The following is a 21,089-nucleotide window of genomic DNA, read 5'->3' as shown; positions in this document are numbered from 1 at the left end:
TGAGCCAAGTACCTCAGTTGGAAATGCAGAAATCACCCACCTTCTGCATTGATCACGCTGGGAGCTGCAGACTGGAGCTGTTAGTGTTCAGCCATCTTTCCTGGAAGTAGTTCACTGTTTTTTAGAAAACCATTTGGAGTATGTTAGATTGTAGATAATTTATTCACTATTGGAAGGAAACTGAAACATTTATTGTTAATTATACTGTGATATGAATACTATTCTTCCATTTTGTATTAGGATATAGTTACAGCATTAAGTTTGCAAGTATACAGTGTAATTGCTACCATGGAAATACGAAAATCTTACCTTAAAGATAATGGTTTTATGTTATCATCTTAAAATTTTTAGATCAGCCTGGAAAGGAACAGTCTTAAATAGACATAATAAGAATCTGCTTCCTTTTGTCTCTTCCACAATAATCTCAAGATGCTTCCTAGCATCTTCCTTCCATGATCTTCAAGCTGCTTCCTAGGAGCTGGTTTGTGGTAACACTGCCAACTGAAGACGGGAAAGCTCTGCAAGTACTCCTAAGGCTTAGCGGTACTGAATGGGTAGGGGCGCTTGAGCCCTAGGAAGAGGCCATTTGTGATTGCACCTCTCTTCAACCGGTACTCTAAATGCCAGTGCTTTTACATTTCTTCCTTTTTCCGTTTTGCTTAGAGTTTAGTAAAGTCTCACTGAAAGGTTTAGCTTGCTTCATTCCAACTAATGAGAGCCGAAGGAAAGATGTTTCACTTGAACCAAGAATGGTGGACCCCCAGAATCCCGTGAGAACTATTAGGTGAACCCACAGGGGTCAGAGTGCTTCTGGTAAAACTCAAGGAGACATAGCTTCTTTCCAGTAGCAAACTTTGCTACTTTTAGCATTTGTTTAAATTAGGAAAGGCTATTTTGTCATTATGTACTGCAGTTGCTGCCAGGGTAGTTAATTAAGTGAGGAGTACTTCCAATTTTCTCTCTTAGTTGTCTTCCTCTCCTTTCTTCTGCTTTGAAGATGGTTATTTATAGTCATTGATACATGTCAAAGAAATAGGGACTGGAAAGACCAAGGGATTATATGAGATAAAAGATAGAAAACTATTTAAAATTAAAGAATCTCTTTACACTAAATATCCCATATATATTTTCAAATGATTAAAAGTAATTTTACGGCCAGAGGCGGTGGCTCACACCTATAATCCCAGCACTTTGGGAGGCCAAGGCATGTAGATCACGGGAGGTCGTGAGTTCGAGACCAGCCTGACCACCATTCGAATGTAAAAGTCAAAGATAGTCGTGACTTTTGAAATTACCATCAGCTCAATATTAGATACAAATAAGTCATCAATGAGTATCAAACTAGTAAAAAATGGTGTGTTTCTTATTTGTTTTAGAATATATGACAGCAATTTTTGAAATTTTTTTAGTTCTCAGAATACAAATATTAGTACTCCCTTACTAGGTAATACATCACCTAAAGTTAAAAGGATTGGAACACACAGGTATATGAGGAGAATATTTGTGACTATTTTCACATGTGCCTAACTGGAGGTAAAAGTATATGTCTTGGTTTTTTTTCTTCTTTGCATGCCTGCTAACTTTGATTGGATGCAGAGATTATGAATTTTACCTTGTTGGATGCTGGATATTGTTAAGTTCCTATATCCTTGACATTTGTTTAACTGAGGCACAGTTAAATTATATCCTTGGAAAAGTTCGATCCTTTCAAGTCTTGCATTTAAACTTTGTCAGGCAGAACTAGAACAATGCTCATTCTAGGGCTGATTATGCCCTGCTACTAAAGCAAGATCCTTCTGAGTACTCTACCCAATGCCTATGAATCTTGAGGTTTCCCACTCTGGTGTGTAGGAACAGAAACTATTCCCAGCCTGTGTGAGCACCTGGCACTTTCCCCTCTAATCCTTTAAGGTACTTTTTCCCCCTGAGTCTCACCCATATGTGCTGATCAGTATTTAGCTAAATACTTGAGGAGTTCCTCTGCAGATCACTGGAGTTCTCTGCGCAGCTCTCTCCCTTCCAGAATATTCTCCTGAGCACTCTAGCCGCTTTGGTCTCCCTGAGCTTTCAGTTCCATCTTCTCATCTTAGGGAGTTTGCCAGGCTCCACCTGGATTACTCCTCTCTTTATTGCTGTATCCTAGAAACTATCCCAAGGCACTAAGCTGGGGCAATCACAGGACTCACTGAGTGTGTTTTTCATCTTTGTTATTTGATGTTCAGTTTCCTGCAACTGTTGTTTCATATATTTTTTCTGTTTCTGGTTGTTTCATACAAGAAGGTAATCTAGTGCCTGTTACTCTATATTGGTCAGAAGTATAAATCTGATGTATATGGATTTAATTTCAACTAGAAACTAATTTGAAGAGAAGGATGTGAGTGCTATGTCAAACATTAATAAAGGACTGGCTGGATAAATTATGGTATACCTATATAACAAAATTATGCAGCTGATCACAAAAATGAACTACAGATGAACTACAGTTACATGTTTTGGAAAGATTTCTAAGGAATATTGTTAGTGAAAGAATTAAACTCATCCTTTTATTTCATTATTCAAGGAATATTTATTGAGCACCTCCTTTTGTTTTCTTTGGAGACAGGATCTCACTATGTTGCTCATGCTGGACTCAAACTCCTGGGCTCAAGCAATCCTTCCACCTCAGCGTCCCAAGTAGCTGAGACTACAGGTGCATGCCACTGTGCCTGGTTTATTGAGCCACTGTTTCGTAGTAGCCACCATGCTAAGCATTTAGAATCTAATAGCAAGATACAGACATTGACCGGGCGCAGTGGCTCATGCCTGAAATCCCAAAGTTCATGCCTGTAATCTGCAGGTGGATTGCTTGAGCTCAAGAGTTTGAGACCAGCCTGGCAACAGAGTGAAACCTCGTCTCTACAAAAAATACAAAAATTAGCTGGACATGGTGGCGTGCACCTGTAGTCCCAGCTACTTGGGAGGCTGAGTTGGGAGAATCACTTGAGCTTGGTAGGTTAAGGTTGCAGTAAGCCCTAATCACACCACTGCACTCCAGCCTGGGTGACAGAGTGAGACCCTGTCTCAGAAAAAAAAAAAAAAAAAAAAGATACAGACATTGCTCTGCCTTTAAACAAAGCTTGTTGATTTAAATTCTAGTACGTGGGAGGGGGAGGTAATAGAAAATAAACAAACATCATGATTAATGTTAAATTCTGTAAAGGAAACATATAGAATGACGTTCTAAGATGAATGGGGGGTCCTAATTTTAGATAAGGTGATCAGAGAAAATCTCTGTAAGGAAATAACATTTATTATCTGAGACATGAAGGATAAGGAGTCAGACAACAAAACAGTATCCCATGCAGAGGGAAGAACAAGACCAAAGGGTCTGAGAAGGGCAAGAACTTAGCATGTTCAAGAAGCTGAAAATACAGAGCAAGAAGAGGAGCAGAGTTATCAAGGACAAGAGTGGTGCAGAGGTGGTGGAAGTTTTCAGGAACCAGATTATAGAATTTGTAGGCCTCAGTTAGGAGTTTGGATTTTTCTCTAAGCTGCAGAAAAGTGAATAGTAGTATTCCATTTATGTAATAATGCAAAATGATAGTCATAGATAATGTGTATACGATTTTTGGGAAGATATTATATAGATGTAATTAACCATGGCTACCCCTGAAGTGTAGAAATAGAGACTGAAGGAATAGGTAGAAAGGCCTTTACTTTATACCCTTAATGATTGAATATTTTAACTTGAGAGCATATTACTTTTCAAATTGAATAAAGTAGTGGATTTATGTTTTTAAAATAGTTCTTATAAATTATTTTTAAAACAATGAGCAAAAATATGAACCAGAAATTTACAAGAGAGAAATACCAATAAACCTATGAAAAGATATTCAGCCTTATTAACAACCAGAAATAATGCAATCTAGATTTTCACCTCAAATATTGGCAAAGACAAAACATATTGACAGCCTCCAGTTTCAGTGAGGGTGGAGGCACGCGGATGCTCTCAGGTACTTTAATATGAGTATATATTGATCCAGACTTTCTAGAGGACAGTTTGACAATATATTTCCAAAACTCTGAAAAGTACACATCTTAGTTTTTTTCTAGGAATTTATTTTAAGGAAGTAAATCAGGAGAACAAGTCTAAAAATATAGATAAAAGGTCATTATTTACAGCATTGTTTAGAATCGTAAATAATTGGGACCTATTATGTATCAGTAGAAGATTGTTTAATTTATGATATAGTTCATTCTGTAGCCATTAAAATTTATGATGAAGTTATGTGTTTATCGACATGTCAAGGTGTTTACAGGGTATTACTCAATAAAACCCTCTAGCAGTGTAGAATATTATGTATGTAGTAGAATTTCTTTCCTTAATTATGTGGACTTAAGTGTGTATGTATCACATAGAGAACTCCTAGAAGTTTAATACAAAAATATTAAGGGTAATTTTTGCTGTGTAGTAGGGCTTGTAATATTTTTTGAACTTTTAATATTTTTGGATTTTAATTTTTTATAACAAATATATGTTATTGCCAGCCGGGCGCAGTGGCTCACGCCTGTAATCCCCATACTTTGGGAGGCAGAGGCGGGTGGATTACCTGACCTCAGGCATTGGAGACCAGCCTGGCTAACACGGTGAAACCCCTATTTCTACTAAAAATACAAAATATTAGCCAGGCATGGTGGTGCACCCTTGTAATCTCATTTACTCAGGAGGCTGAGGCAGGAGAATTGCTTGAACCCAGGAGGCAGAGGTTGCAGTGAGCTGAATTCGCACCATTGCGCTCCAGCCTGGCGGAAGAGTGAGACTCCATCCATCTCAAAATAAAATTTAAAAAAATATATATATATATGTTAATTTTCCAGTGAGTGAAAGCTGTAATCCATAAAAAAGGAAAATATAGGGAGTAAATAGGTAATATAGAAAAGTTTAAGTATTTATGCATGTAATTTGATAAAGAGTAATGAAATTTACAGTATTGGTTTGATCCGGAGTAACTGATCTTCATAATGCTTTTTGATTTTGTAGGACTAGAAGAAATTGCAAAAGAAAGAGAAAAACTAAAAAAGGCAGAAAGTGTCCAGATCAAAGAAGAAATGTTTGAGACTTCTGGGGACAGTTTAAATTGTTCAAATACGGATCACTGTGAACAAAAGGAAGATCTTAAAGAAAAAGATAACACAAATCTATTCCTTCAGAAACCTGGCTCTTTTTCCAAATTAAGCAAGCTTTTGGAAGTAGCTAAGATGCCTCCTGAGTCAGAGGTTATAACACCCAAACCAAATGCTGGTGCAAATGGGTGCACATTGTCTTATCAGAACAGTGGAAAACATTCACTGGGCAGTGTTCAGTCAACAGCAACACAAAGCAATGTGGAAAAGGCAGACTCGAATAATCTGTTTAATACTGGTTCAAGTGGTCCAGGGAAGTTCTACAGTCCTCTCCCCAGTGACCAGTTACTAAAAACGCTGACTGAAAAGAATAGGCAATGGTTTAGTCTTTTGCCACGAACGCCTTGTGATGACACTTCACTTACTCATGCTGATATGTCAACTGCTTCTTTGGTGACTCCTCAGTCTCAGCCACCATCTAAGTCACCTTCACCTGCCCCAGCTCCTCTTGGATCTTCTACTCAGAATCCTGTTGGCTTAAATCCATTTGCTTTATCACCTCTTCAGGTTAGTACTGCTAACTGTAACTCATTTTTATATTGCTTTATGTAATCTTTGACCCCATGGAGATTTTCACTCTAGGGGGATTACTCAAATAGTTAAAATATTCCTGCTACAGTTTGAAAACTGAAGCAAGTCAGAATTTCTGTCACCAAGGTGCATTAGAACTACTGATCTCTAGCCTTGGTGTAAGTCTTCTTTAATTACTTTTTAACTTATTACTATAACAGTATATCCGAAAGGAAAATTACTTTGGGGAACAAATAAGAACATGGAATTTAACATTTTTGTTGCTAATGTATTTCGTTTTCCTCTAATTCTAATAAATGAAAGAATATTTTTCAGAATTTGAAAAATAATTTCATATTCCAAACATTTTTCCTAACTTCTTAATCTACTTTTCATTAATAAATGTTTTCTTTTTGCAGGTGAAAGGTGGAGTATCTATGATGGGACTTCAGTTTTGTGGGTGGCCCACTGGTGTGCTTACTTCTAATATTCCATTTGCATCATCTGTACCTGGTCTAGGATCGGGGTTAGGGTTATCAGAAGGAAATGGTAATTCGCTCTTGACTTCCACTGTTGCTTCAAGTAAAAGTGAGTCTCCAGTACCACAGAATGAAAAGGCCACTTCAGCTCAACCTGCAGCTGTTGAAGTAGCAAAACCAGTAGATTTTCCTAGTCCAAAACCTATTCCAGAAGGTAGGTACATTGAGATGGTTTATAGCAATTTACTCAATTTCAGTATTATGGATTCCTATATTGTAACTGAATATTTGACGGTTCTATATGTAGTTAATGAATCTTTTTATTTCCATGGTATCATTTCCTATTCAAAATATTTGTAAAAGATCTACTTATTTATCTTGACTTAGAAATGCAGTTTGGTTGGTGGAGAATTATTGACCCAGAGGACCTAAAAGCTTTGCTCAAAGTGCTACATCTCAGAGGAATAAGAGAAAAGGCATTACAAAAACAAATTCAGAAACATTTGGATTATATTACTCAAGCCTGCATCAAGAATAAGGATGGTATGTACATAAAAGAGATTTCAGCTTTCTTTCTTGCTTAGTTATTAGAATTCATTATTTTATTCTCAAGCATATTTTAGTACAGTCTACTGGTCCTTCATATTCATGAGTTCCACATCTGTGGAATCAACCAATCACAGATCAAACACTGTCAAAGAAAAGAAAGATGGGTGCATCTGTACTAAACATATATAGACTTTTTTTTCTTATTCTTCCCTAAATAATATAGTATAACAACTATTTCCATAGCATCTACATTGTCTTAGGTACTGTAAGTAACCTAGAAATAACTTAAAGCATATGGGAGGATGTACATAGATTACATGCAAATAGTACACCTTTTTTTTTTTTTTTTTTTTTTTTTGAGACGGAGTCTCACTCTGTCGCCCAGGCTGGAGTGCAGTGGCCGGATCTCAGCTCGCTGCAAGCTCCGCCTCCCAGGTTTACGCCATTCTCCTGCCTCAGCCTCCCGAGCAGCTGGGACCTTTTTTTTTTTGGTGAGAGAGTCTTGCTGTGTCACCTAGGCTGGAGAACGGTGGTGCAGTCATAGCTGACTGGATTCTTAAAGTCCTAGGCTCAAGCAATCCTCCTGCCTCAGCCTTCTAAGTAGCTGGGACTACAGGCACATGCCCCCACACCCAGCTAGTTTTTTTTTATTTTTTGTAGAGACAGGGTCTCACTATGTTGCCCAGGCTGGTCTCGAACTCCTGGCCTCAAGTGATCCTCTCACCTCAACTTCTCAAAGTGCTAAGATTATGGGCATGAGCCACCACTCCTGGCCAACACCATTTTATATAAGGGATGTGAACATCAAAAGGTTTTGGTATTCATGGGGGCGGGGGGGGGGTCCTAGAACCAATTCCCCACAGATAACAAGAGAGAAATGATATCTTAATGCACTACTATTTTTTTCTGTTTTACTCAACAAACTATTTATATTTTTTAAATTGGTGTTACTGTCTTGTAATTTTTTACACCTGCAGACATATTGTTTTGTGTTTCTTAGCATGTTTCTACTTTTAAGAGTAAGCTGCGTGTACATACACAAGTGCATTTGTATATGTTAAGTTAGATGTACATGGCTCCCCTAGAATTTTATTCACTTTCTGGAAGAAATCTCTGAGGAGAAAAACTTAATAAGTGGATTTTTAAATTAATTTCTTTTTAAATGTAGTTGCTATTATTGAACTGAATGAAAATGAAGAAAACCAAGTAACTCGAGACATTGTGGAGAACTGGTCAGTAGAAGAACAAGCAATGGAAATGGATTTGAGTGTCCTTCAACAGGTAGAAGATCTAGAAAGGAGAGTTGCATCAGCAAGTTTGCAAGTGAAGGTAAAATCGACTTGGAATAAAATCTGTTTTTAGGATAATGGAAGGTAACTAATGCTTATTACATGCCTAATATATGCTAGCTAATGTGCTAAATGTTCTTACTTTATCTCGTTTAATTCTGAAAACAATCCTGGATTATTTTGCCCCATCTGGTAAGGAATCAGGCTCAGAGTAAGTAATGTGCCAATGGTCATATAGTAAGTGCCTAAATGTGCATTTAAACCAAGTCTGACTCCAAAGCCCATGTTCTTTTTAGTAATCTTGCTACCTCCTTAATGGTATTCAGAAGTATTATTTCTGATGTGCAGTTCTTTACTACCAGCAGAATTCCAGTTTCACTGAGATGAATGTGATGATCTAGTACAACATTATCAATAGGAGTTATCAGACTCCTATTGTAGTGTTTCATATAAGGCTATGAACTTCCTTATATACAAGCCATGTTATGTGTCGGACTTTTACACTATATAGTTTAATTTGGAGACCAATATAGATATATCCAAATATATGTTATAGAACATTATGATATACTGTCACATGCACACATACCCTACATATATATGTAAAGTTTTTATATACTGATTTATTCATTTCTTCATGTATCTGCTGGGCATTATCATGTCACAGGTAATGATCAGAACTGGTTTCCAGTGAACAAACAGAAAAATTCTTGTGCAAGAATTTTTGGTTTTGTGAAGAGGCGTATAAAGATCTCCTTAAAAGCATGAAAGGTTTAGAACCTGCTAAGGTTCTGTTTTGGTTTTTGGTTTGGTTTTGTTTTGTTTTGTTTTTCTTTTTTTGAGATGGAGTCTCACTCTGTCACCCAGGCTGGAGTGCAGTGGCACAGTCTCGGCTCACTGCAACCTCCACCTCCAGGTTCAAGTGATTCTCCTGCCTCAGGCTTCCAAAGTACATGCCATGACACCCCGCTCATTTTTGTATTTTTAGTAGATATGGGGTTTTGCTACGTTGGCCAGGCTGGTCTCAAACTCCTGACCTCAAGTGATCCACCCGCTTTGGCCTCCCAAAATGCTGGGATTACAGGCATAAGCCACTGCACCTGGCTAGAACCTGCTAAGGTTCTAAAGGTTTAGAAAACCTAATCTCCATGTAATTTAATTTGAAATGCCTTGCTTTATTCAGAATGAGAAATTTATGGCATAATGCTATCCTATTTAATAATTGAGATTTTGCTTCATAATCAGTTTAACATAGGCATTTGGACACTTCTAAGGATCTCAAAAAATGTAGTTTTCCAGAGCTAATAAAATATCCCTTTCTTGTGACAAACATAATTACCAACCTTGGGAAGCAAAAATTTATTATCGAAACTATTGTGCTAGTAAACTATGTGTCTCCTCCTCCTGGTTCTATAATAACAGTATAAAAGTGTCTCGTGTATTGTCATCTTTCTGGCATCTTCAACAAATGAACCCTTTCACACTATTTTATTTTCTGGAGAAATGAAAATTATTCCATTTAGTGCTGGAATTTTTTAACATGTTTTTGGATCACTTATGTTACACATTTCACTGAAAATAACAAACCTGATTTAAATTATCATGGTGGCACAGAATCATCAGTATGAAGATCAATTATTAGACAATAATTCCCTCACAAAATGAGAAGAGGTTTGGCACCTAACCTAATGATCTTAGCATGCTTTGCTTTTAAAACTGCTACATCTACTTTCTATAACCTGTGGTTGCCCTTTCAGATTGTCAGTTGATACTACTTGCTGATTTAAATTTGATTGGTTCCACAAGAACTATTTTCCTCCAGCTTTTTCCCAACTCATTTGCCAATTCTAATTGACTGTTGGTTGGGAAACTGTATCATCAGGCTTTTTAAAAATATGTATAAAGTCAGAGTGTGGGCCTGAAACATTTTCCTGGTGACATACTCAGATTTTGGTCCTTTGACCTTATCACGTTGCTGGCTGCTTAAATGTTCTTGGCTGTGTTATCAGTAGCTAAGTAGAATTTGCTTCATAAATCGTTTTAAATTCATAAATAATAATGTACAGTATCATGGAGTACATGGTGATGTTTTGGTACATATAATGTATACTGATCAGATCAGAGTAATTAGCATATTCATTATCTGAAACATTTTCCATTTTTTTCTGTTAAGAATAATCTCCTTTAGCTACTTGAAACAATATATATTATTAACTGTAGTCATCCTACAGCGGTATAGAGCACTAGAACTTATTTCTCCTACCTACCAGTAATTTTGTTTTTTGTTTTTTGTTTTTGACACCGAGTTTCGCTCTTTTTGCCCAGGCTAGAGTGCAGTGGTGCGATCTCAGCCCAGGCTAAAGTGCAGTGGTGCTGCCTCGGCTCGGGCTGGAGTGCAGTGGCACGATCTCAGCCCAGGCTAGAGTGCAGTGGTGCGATCTCGGCTCAGGCACCGCAACCTCCACCTCCCGGATTCAAGCGATTCTCCTGCCTCAGCCTTCCTGAGTAGCTGGGATTACAGGCATGCGCCACCATGCCCGGCTAATTTTTGTATTTTTAGTAGAGACGGGGTTCCTCCGTGTTGGTCAGGCTGGTCTGGAACTCCTGACCACAGATGATCTGCCCGCCTCGGCCTCCCAAAGTGCTGGGATTACAGGCGTGAGCCACCATGCCCAGCCAGTAGTTTTGTATTCTTTAACAAACCTCTCTTTATCCCTCCCTGCCCCCACTTTCTCCAGCCTATGGTATCCTCTGCTCTATTTTTTGCTTCTATGAGATCAATTTTTTTTAAGCTTCCACATGAATGAGAACATGTAATGTTTAACTTTGTGTGCCTGGCTTATTTCACTTAATGTCCTCCAGTTCCATCTATGTTGCATCTAATGAAAGGATATTTCATTCTTTTTGGGTTGTATAGCATTCTGTTGTGTATTTTTGCCACATTTTCTTTATCCATTTATCTGTTGTTGAACCCCTGGATTCATTCTGTATTTTGGCTATTGTGAATAGTGCCACAGTAAACATGGGGATGCAGATGTCTCTTCAATACAACAATTTTCTTTTCCTTTGGATAAATTCCCAGTAGTAGGATTGCTGGATCATATGATAGCTCTATTTGTAGTTTCTTGAGGAACCTACATACTCTCCTTCATGGTGGCTATACTAGTTTACATTCCCACCAACAGTATGTAAGAGTTCCCTTTTCTGTGCATTCTTACCAGCATCTCATTTTTTTTTCTTTTTTTTTTTTTGGTGGGGGGGGGGCGGAGTCTTGTTCTGTCGCCCAGGCTCTGGAGTGCAGTGACGCGAACTCGGCTCACTGCAAGCTCTGCCTCCCAGGTTCACGCCATTCTCCTGCCTCAGCCTCCCTGGTAGCTGGGACTACAGGCGCCCACAACCATGCCCAACTGATTTTTTGTATTTTTAGTAGAGATGGGTTTTCATCGTGTTAGCCAGGATGGTGTCGATCTCCTGACCTCGTGATCCGCGTGCCTCAGCTTCCCAAAGTGCTGGGATTACAGGTGTGAGCCACCACGCATGACCTTTTTTTTTTTTTCTCTTTTTCTTTTTTTATAATAGCCATTCTAACTGGGGTGAGATAATATCTCATTGTGGCTTTGATTTGCATTCCCCTGATAAGTAGTGATGTTGAGCATTTTTTCATATATTTGTTGGCCATGTATATGTCTTCTTTTGAGAAATGTCTGTTCAGATTATTTGCCCATTTTTAATTGAATTTTTTTTTTTTTTTTTTTTTTTTTTTTTTTTTTTTTGGCTGTTGAGATGTTTGAGTTGCTTGTATATCCTGGATATTAATCTCCTTTCAGATGTATTATTTGCAAATATTTTATCCCATTCGGTGGCTTTTCTTTGCACTCTGTTGACTTTTTCCTTTGCTGTACAGAAGTTTTTTCATTTTCTATAATCGCATTTGTTTATTTTTGCTTCTGTTACCTGTGCTTTTGAAGTTTTATATATAAAATATTTTCCCAGACCAATGTCCTGTTTCTCCTAGTAGTTTTATCATTTGGGGTCTTACATTAAGTCTTTGATCTATTTTGAGTTGATTTTTGTATAGAGTAAGAGGTGGGGGTCTAGTTTCATTCCTCTGCATATGGATATCCAGTTTTCCTGGCACCATTTATTGAAGAGACTATTCTTTTTACAATGAGCATTCTTGGCACCTTTGTTAAAAAGCAGTTGGTTGTAGAGGTATGGATGAATTTCTGGGTTTTCTATTCTATCCCTTTGGTCTATGTGTCAGTTTTTATGCCTGTACATTGCTGTTCTGGTTACTACAGCTTTGTAGTTTATTTTGAAGTCTTGGTAGTCTGATACCTCCAGCTTTGTTCTTGTTGCTCAGGATCGCTTTAGCTATTCAGAGTCTTTTGTAATTCCACACAAAATTTAATATTTTTTCTTTATTTCTGTGAAGAATGTCATTAGTGTTTTGATAGGGATTGTGTTGAATGTGTAGATTGCATTGGGTAGTGTTGTCATTTTAACAATATTTATTCTTCTGATCCATAAGCATGGTTGTATCCTCTCATCCTCTTCAGTTTTTTTCATCAGTGTTTATAGTTTTCCTTGTAGAAGTCTTTCACTTCTTTGGTTAAATTTACTCCTAGAGTTGGGTTTTTGTTTTTGTTTGTGTTTGTTTGGTAGCTGTTGTAAATGGGATTGCCTTCTTGATTTCTTTTTTAGTGAATTCATTGTTGATGTATGAAAATGCTGCTGAGGCCGGACATAGTGGCTCATGCCTGTAATCCCAGAACTTTGGGAGGCGGAGGTGAGAGGATCACTTGAGCTCAGGAGTTTGAGACCAGGCTGGGCAACATGGCAAAACCCCATCTCCACAAACAATACAAACATTAGCTGGGCATAGTGGCACGTGCCTGTAGTCCCAGCTACTTGGGAGGCTGAGGTGGGAGAATGGCTTGAGCCCAAGAGGCGAAGTTGCCTTGGCTATTTGTGCTCTCTTTTGGTTCTATATGAACTTTTAAATAGTTTTTTCTAGTTCTGTGAAGAATTTCATTGGCAGTTTTATAGGAATAGCATTGAATCTGTAAATTGCTTTGGTCAGTATGGCCATTTTAATGATATTTATTATGCCTATCTGTGAGCATGGGATGTTTTTCCATCTGTGTCATCTCTGATTTCTTTGAGCAGTGTGATGTAATTCTCATTGTAGAGATCTTTCACCTCCCTGGTTTGCTACATTCCTAGGTGTTTTATTGTTAGCAAAAGTAACTTTTTGTTTTGTTGATCTTTTGTATTTTTGTCTCCATTTGGTTTATTTCTGCTCTGATCTTGTTTCTTTCCTTCTACTAATTTGGGGTTTGATTTGTTCTGGCATATCTAGTTCCTTGAAGGGCATTGCTAGATTGTTTACTTGAAATCTTTCTACTTTATTAATGTAGGCATTTATTGCTATAAACTTGCCTCTTAATACTGCCTTTGCTGTGTCCCATACGTTTTAGAATGTTGTGTTTCTATTTTCATTTATTTCAAGGAATTTTAAAATTTCATTCTTAATTTCTTTTTTTACCCAGTGGTTGTTCAGGACCCTGTTGTTTATGTTACATGTATTTGCATAGTTTTAAATGTTCCTTTTGTTGTTGATTTATAGTTTATTTCCATGTAGTCAGAGAAGATACTTGATATGATTTCAAATTTTTAAAATTTTTCGAGATTTGAGTCCTAACATATGTTCAGTCCTGGCATATGTCCCATGTACTGATGAAAATAATGTGCATCTGCATCTGATAGATGAAATGTTCTGTAAGTGTCCATTTGATCTATGGTGCAAAGTGATTTTCTGTCTAGAAAATCTATCCAGTGCTGAAAGTGGTATGTTGAAACCCCCAGCCATTATCATATTAGGATCTACCTCTACATTTGGATCGAATAATATTTTGCTTTATGCATCTGAGTGCTCTGGTATTGGGTGCATATATATTTACAATTATTATATTCTCTTGTTGAATTAATCCCTTTATTATATAATTTTCCTTCTTTGTCTCTTTTAACAGCTTTTAACTTGAAGTTTTTTTTATCTGACATAAGTATAACTATTCCTCTTCACTTTTGATTTTCATTTACATGGGATATTTCTATCCATCCATTTACTTTCAGTCTGCATATGTCTTTACAAGTGAGGAGAGTTTCTTACAGGCAGCGTGTAGTTGGGACTTGTTTTTTTAATCCAACCAGCCAGTCTATGTCTTTCAAATGGGAAATTTAATTCATTTACATTCAGGATTACTATTTATAGGTGAGTGCTTACTCCTATCATTGTATTGATTGCTTTTCAGTTGTTTTGTATAATCCTTTGTTCCTCACTTCCTTGATTATTATTTATTTTTGTGGCTGGGTGTTTTTCCATAGGGATAACAGTTTATCATCAGGCTTTTTAAAATTATGTGTGTAATAATTGCTTTTCTCTTTCTCCTTTGTGTATTAGCTTTCCCAGTGAGTTTTATAGTTTCATATTTTCATGATGGTGGTTATCATCTTTTTACTTTCATGTATAAGACTCTTTGAGCATTTCTTGCATGTTTAGTCTAGTGGTGATGAATTCCTTCACTTTCCCTCAGTCTGTAAAAGACTTTTTTTCTCCTTCATTTCTGAAGGCTAGCTTTGCTGGGTATAATATTCTTGGCTGGCAGGGTTTTTTTTTCTTGCTGCTTTGAATATATCATCCCATTCTTTCCTGGCCTATAAGGTTTCTGCTGAGAAATCCACTGTTAGTCTAATGAGGATTTCTTTATATGTGACTTGACACTTTTAATGCTTTCAGAATTCTTTGTCTTTTGACTTCTTACAGGGTGACTATAATATGCCTCAGAGAGGACCTGTTTGGGTTGAATTTCTTGGGATTCTTCGAACTTTCTGGACCTGAATTTTCATCTTTCTCCCAAGATGTGGGAAGTTTTCTGCTATTATTTCATTAAATTTGTTTTCCTCACATTTCCCTTCTCTTCACCTTCTGTAACACCCACAAGAATATTTGTTTGCTTAATGGTGTCCCATAAATCCTATAGACTTTTTCATTCTTTTTTCCTTTTTCTTTGTTTTCCTTTCTTTCTTTCTTCCCTGCTCCCCACCCCCTGGGTCTGCCTGTGTTATTTCAAAAGACCAATCTTTGGGTTCAGAAAATCTTTCTTCTTGGTCTAGTCTGTATTTTTGGTCCAGTCTTGTATTTTTTATTTTATTCATTGAATTATTTAGCTCTAGCACTTCTATTTGGTTCTTTTTTATATCTGTCTCTGTCGATTTTCTCATTCAAATCATGATTTGTTTTCCTGATTTAGTCTAATTGTCTTTATGTATTCTCCTATTTCTTCTATCAAACCATATATTTGTACCCATTAATCAATTTCTCTTACTCTCCCTCTCTCACTACCCTTCTCAGGCTCTGGTAACCACCAGTCTACTCTCTACATTCTAGAGTAGAGTAGCTTTTTTAGTTCTCACACATGAGTGAGAACATATAATAATTTGTCTTTCTGTGTCTGGCTTATTTTACCAAGGATAATGTCCTCCAGTTCCATTCATTTTGCTGCAAATAACAGGATTTCATTCTTTATGACTGAGTAGTATTCCATCCTAAAAATATACTGCATTTTCTTTATCCATTTGTCTATTGATGGGCATTTAGGTTGATTCTATATTTTAGCTATTGTGAATATTGCTGCAGTAAATATGGGAGTACAAGTATTTCCTCCATATATTGATTTTCTTTCTTTTCTATGTATATCTACTAATGGAATTGCTAGATCATATGGTAGTTCCATTCTTAGATTTTTGAGGAAACTTCACACTGTTTTTCATAGTGAATAAGTTGGTTGTCTACCTTGATCTCACTTTTTTCAGTCTAGAAACTGTGAATTGGGGGGAAATTTTCTGTGTGCTTGGTTCCCGGCAGAATGAGGGTAGAGAAGCATCATGGATGTGGAAGTCCAATTCTCTTACCATCTGCTCAGAGTTTTTTCACTTCTCTCTTGCCCCCAGGGACTGTCTCATCCTCATGTTTGAATTTTGGGATGTTGCTGGTGATCATCTCAGTGCCGTATATTTATTTTTGGTTTTCTGAGTGGTTGGCGGCAGGGGCAGGGGGGCAGTGGGGGCAGGAACTGAAGCCAGCTTGCATCTGTGCCACTATTTTAAGAGTCCATTCTTCCTTTCTAAATATAAATATTCTGCTGAGTTAAAGGGGAAGAACTGATCCTAGTATATAAAATAAAATAATTATATCTGAAGAGATGTTTAAGTTCATTCTTTTTTTCATTTAATATGCATTTATTAAATACCTATTGCATCTCAGGCAGTGGACACCAAAAAATTGAATAAAATTTTGTTCCTACCATCAGAAAGCTTGTCATATAATAGGGAGATCAGGCATATACATATATGCAGAATCTAGTACCTGATTGTTGAGAACAGAGTAATGCATGAATTTAGAAAAAGAATACTGACTTCTGGCAGAGATATAGAAGAGATCATGGAAGATTTCATGTAGAAGTTGAAATGGAACTTAAGAAAATGAGTATGGTTTGGACAGTTAGAGACCAGGGAATATCATACTAGGAAGTGGGAACAGCATGAGCAGAGCATGAGGATTGGGAAGCTTATCCCATGTTTGTGGAATAGCAAGTTACAGAATTTGACTGCAACATAAGATGTGTGATTGGGAACATGAAAAGGGATAGATTGAGGTGCTTGAATGCCATGGTGAACATTTCCTAAAGTATAGGAAATCTTTGAAGGATTTTGAGCTACAGGATCAAAAATCCTTTGAAGGATTTTGATTACTCAGTCAGCATACATGTATTGAGTGCCCATTATTTGCCTGCACTATACTGGAGATAAATGAGTAAAAGCAGACATAGTCCTTGCTCTCATGGAATTTAGAAGTAGAAAAATATTCATCAAATAATCACACTAGTATAACATTGTATTTATGACAAGGCTAAGGAGCATGGTCCTGTGAGAACCTGTCAGAGTGGGACTTAGCTCCTGAAAGAGGTCAGGAAAGGATTCCTGTCAGGGGATCCTTTCATGTTAAAGTGAATCTTAACATGAGAGCTACAAAATGAGTGGTGTTAATGAGGTGAAGAGGAGCAGAGAAAAGCAATACAGATAAAGGTAATAGTATTTATGAAACCCCTGCAGTCAAAGGAAAAAGAGCACAGAAGGACCTGTACAGAAGAATAATGGAAGGAATGAAAACAGAAAGGAAGAGCAAAGCTCAGAGGCTACCCAGACATTTCCATTTAAGTGATCCGATGAAACTGATAAGCATTTTAGTCTAAAATCCTTCAAAATATTTTGCTGATTGTTCTTACACTGTTTATAATATCAAAAGTTTTTAAATTTTATTTTTCAAACTTTTCTTACAACTATTTCTTTTAATTTTTTCTTATTTCTACCTAGTTTTAGGAAACACAAGGTAAAATCTTTTAGTAACGATCCTTGAGATCTGCCCATATCCAATGCTGTTTTTTAAGTAAAGGTAATTCACCCATCTGGCATTTTAAGAGGAAACCACAATAACACTGTTCTCTTGATATATAGGGTTGGATGTGTCCAGAGCCTGCATCAGAAAGGGAGGACTTGGTATATTTTGAACATAAGTCATTTACTAAATTGTGCAAGGAGCATGATGGAGAATTTACTGGCGAAGAAGAAAGCAGTGCACATGCACTAGAACGGAAGAGTGACAACCCCCTAGATATAGCTGTAACCAGGCTGGCTGATTTGGAGCGGAACATTGAAAGAAGGTATCTGAAGAGCCCCTTAAGTACCACCATTCAGATCAAACTGGATAATGTGGGCACAGTTACTGTCCCTGCTCCTGCACCATCCATTAGTGGTGATGGTGACGGGTAGGTTATTGAGATTAACTTGAAAAATTATTGTGCTTCTTTGCTAATTGGAGCCTATTTTCTATTGCCTGTTATCTATGTATCTTCTTGTATGTCTGTGATCCATACGGATCATGCTATTTGCATGGTGCTTTGTAAAAACTTTTTTTTTTTGTTATGTGCGTTGATAATCCTGCAAAGTGATCTTACATTTACCTGGTTGTGACTAAGCTTTGAGGCACGTAGCCACAGTCTGTGCACTACATCAAATTTAGTTGCTTAAACCTTATACTTATTGGCTGTTACATGTTCTTGTCATTGCTTGGCTTTCAGTGTGATGATTGTTTCACATTCAGTAATCGTAAGTGTGGACATGACCTACTTAATTTTTCTATATTTCAATGCAGAATTGAAGAGGATATTGCTCCAGGGCTCAGGGTATGGAGAAGGGCATTATCAGAAGCTCGCAGTGCTGCACAGGTAGCTCTGTGCATTCAGCAATTACAGAAATCAATAGCATGGGAAAAATCAATTATGAAAGTTGTAAGTGTTTTTATTTAAGAAATATTATAACTAATTTACTTTGTCCTGTTTCTTCCAACCTCCAGATCTTTCTTAATTATACATTACCTACTGTCATAATAATGTATGCTATATTTGAGAGTTTTTCTAATTCTAAAAGATTTTTGATACTTTCCTCCTCACTGAAGGAATCTTTCAAATGTGTTATCTTTTATTTTTTTAAATCTTGCTTCTGCCTCCTTTGAATATCGTTTATAACTCTAACTGAAGTTGTCTCCCACATTCCATCAGCACAATAGTTGTTAATCTAAATCTTGAAGGCCGTTTCACTGTTGTAAACAGTTCCATTGCTAACATTACCTGCTATATTACTGCATTGCTAAAATGTCTTTTTCTATCAGTTTTCATTTTTTAATTCTAAGAAGCACTTAGATTAGTAAATACAAAATAGGCAGAGAACTCTTAGTTTATGTGCTTGTATCATGTGTTTGGCATCGGATGTGGTTGAAATGAATAGTAGATCCTTTAATCTTTCCTCTACTAATTAAAATTGGTTTTTCACCTTTCTACAACCCCAATTAGTTTATCATTTAGTTTATCACAAAAATCTCTATTTTGTGTAAGGCACCAAAATGCTGTGTGTTCAAAATGCAAAGCTATAATTCATGTTTTCCAGAGAAATATTTATTTCAAATCATGTACAAGTGTCCCTCTTGCCTCTTTTATATTATCATATATAGAATTATCTGTTATATGTAGTCTTTTATGAATTACTTTAACATTTACTCTTTTTTTTTTTTTGAGACAGAGTCTCGCTCACCCAGGCTGGAGTGCAGTGGCACAGTCTTGGCTCACTGCAACCTCTGCCTCCTGAGTTCAGGTGATTCTCCTCCCTCAGCCTCCTGAGTAGCTGGGATTACAGGCGCCTACCATCATGCCTGGTTAATTTTTGTATTTTTTAGAAGAGACGGGGTTTCACTGTATTGGGAAAGCTGATCTCAAACTCTTGACCTCAGGTGATCCGCCCACTTCAGCCTCCCGAAATGCTAGGATTACAGGCGTGAGCCACCGTGCCCAGCCACCATTTACTTTGAATTACAGACTAGCTTTAAAATTTAAACATTTGAGATTCTTTTCATGAATGGCTAAAGGTGAAATTCCTCTATTTAAAATGGTTGTTTCCCTGAAGAAAAGAAGTGATTCTTAAATAACTTAGCATTCTTTCTTTCGTTTTTACCTTTATGCTTAGACTACTCAAGGTCTTATTAATTCCAGAAAATAAATTACGTTTCTTCTATGGTTTTTCACTGCTTCCTAAAATATCTATGAATCTGCAGTTTCATAATATGCTCGAATGCAGGCCTTTCTCAATTCAGATTGGAATTTACTATAATTTTTTTTTTTTTTTTTTTTGAGACAGAGTCTCTGTTGCCCAGGCTGGAGTGCAGTAGCACAATATCAGCTCACTGCAACCTCAATCTCCTGGGTTCAAGCGATTCTCCTACCTCAGCCTCCCAAGTAGCTGGGATTACAGGCATACACCACCACGCCCAGCTAAATTTTGTATTTTCAGTAAAGACAATGTTTCACCATGTTGGTCAGGCTGGTCTTGAATTCCTGAACTCAAATGATCCACCTGCCTTGGCCTCCCAAAGTGCTGGGATTACAGGCATGAGCCACCACACCTGGCCCAGAATTTACTATAAATTTTAAGGCACTGTTCGATTCATTTAGTATTGTTTTTACCAGATACAAATATTTTTTCCTTCTAAAAATTATTATTAAAACCAGCTTGAAAGTCACCTTAGACAAATATATTTGGTGAGGCAATAATGATTTTTTTAAAAAGAGAGAAACTGAGACTGAGTTCTTGCCAGGTATGGTGGTACATGCCAATAGTCCCAGCTACTCCAGAGGCCAGGGCAGGATCATTTGAGCCCGAGAGTTCAAGGCTGTAGTGCGCTATAATCACACTTGAGAATAGCCACTGCACTATAGTCTGGGCAACATAGTGAGACCTTGTCTGTAAATAAAATTGAAAAAAAAAAGATTAAGTCCTAGATCAAAATGAAATTTGTATTTATATTTTTCTCATCTACACCAAAGCAATCATCATGATGTGTTCAGTTTTATTATAAACTTATACACAGAAACCTAAAACTTGTATCAAAACCTGCTTTTATATTGATATATTTAAATTCTGCAATCTATAGCTTTATTTCCATTTTTGCAAATTCATTAACCTTTCCCCTGTTCTTCATCTACCCTTATTAATCATATAATTCTAGCTCTCACAATCTTCATTTCCTTTTTAAAATGCTTAATAACACACTTTTTGCTATGAAACTATCTTGAAAAGAAGGCAGTGTTTCATATTCAAAGATTAAGAAGCACTTTATAACCTTTAGAGACATTACAGTGCCTATAGTAATCCTCATAGTAAGTCCTAACAAAATATTAAAGTGCTCAATATCTTTAGAAATACCCTGTTGGACAAAGACCAAGCTTACCAAGAAAAAGAGGGAGTTGTCATAATTTGCCTCCAGATAATTCTCTGCCCACAGTATACTTTATATTGTTGTTATTAAACAGTAGGCAGCATCCAATATTTTTTACTGTAGTAGCAGAGGAATTAAAACCAAATAATAATATATTTACTGTAACATATTATGAGCTATTACTATAATTTTTCAAAATTGTTATGAGTTTGA

The 21,089-nt window shown here is 36.8% G+C and overlaps 1 protein-coding gene across 50 annotated transcripts in view; it reads left to right on the top strand.

Annotated features, from left to right (window-relative positions):
• Positions 1 to 21,089, top strand: part of BAZ2B (bromodomain adjacent to zinc finger domain 2B) — a 412,036-nt gene that overhangs the window by 371,539 nt on the left and 19,408 nt on the right. For 42 of the 50 annotated variants that reach the window (XM_074009246.1, XM_074009241.1, XM_074009253.1 and 39 more), the window contains 6 exons: positions 5,021 to 5,670; positions 6,093 to 6,366; positions 6,540 to 6,695; positions 7,870 to 8,030; positions 17,567 to 17,877; positions 18,264 to 18,399. In XM_074009246.1, coding sequence (XP_073865347.1) covers positions 5,021 to 5,670; positions 6,093 to 6,366; positions 6,540 to 6,695; positions 7,870 to 8,030; positions 17,567 to 17,877; positions 18,264 to 18,399 — 1,688 coding nt within the window. The remainder of the gene's footprint in view (positions 1 to 5,020; positions 5,671 to 6,092; positions 6,367 to 6,539; positions 6,696 to 7,869; positions 8,031 to 17,566; positions 17,878 to 18,263; positions 18,400 to 21,089) is intronic. The other 8 variants (XM_074009237.1, XM_015432262.3, XM_015432270.3 and 5 more) reach the window with 2 other exon arrangements.

Source organism: Macaca fascicularis, chromosome 12, assembly GCF_037993035.2.
Source record: "Macaca fascicularis isolate 582-1 chromosome 12, T2T-MFA8v1.1".
NCBI lineage: Eukaryota > Metazoa > Chordata > Mammalia > Primates > Cercopithecidae > Macaca > Macaca fascicularis.
This window is presented reverse-complemented; position numbering and strand designations above follow the sequence as displayed.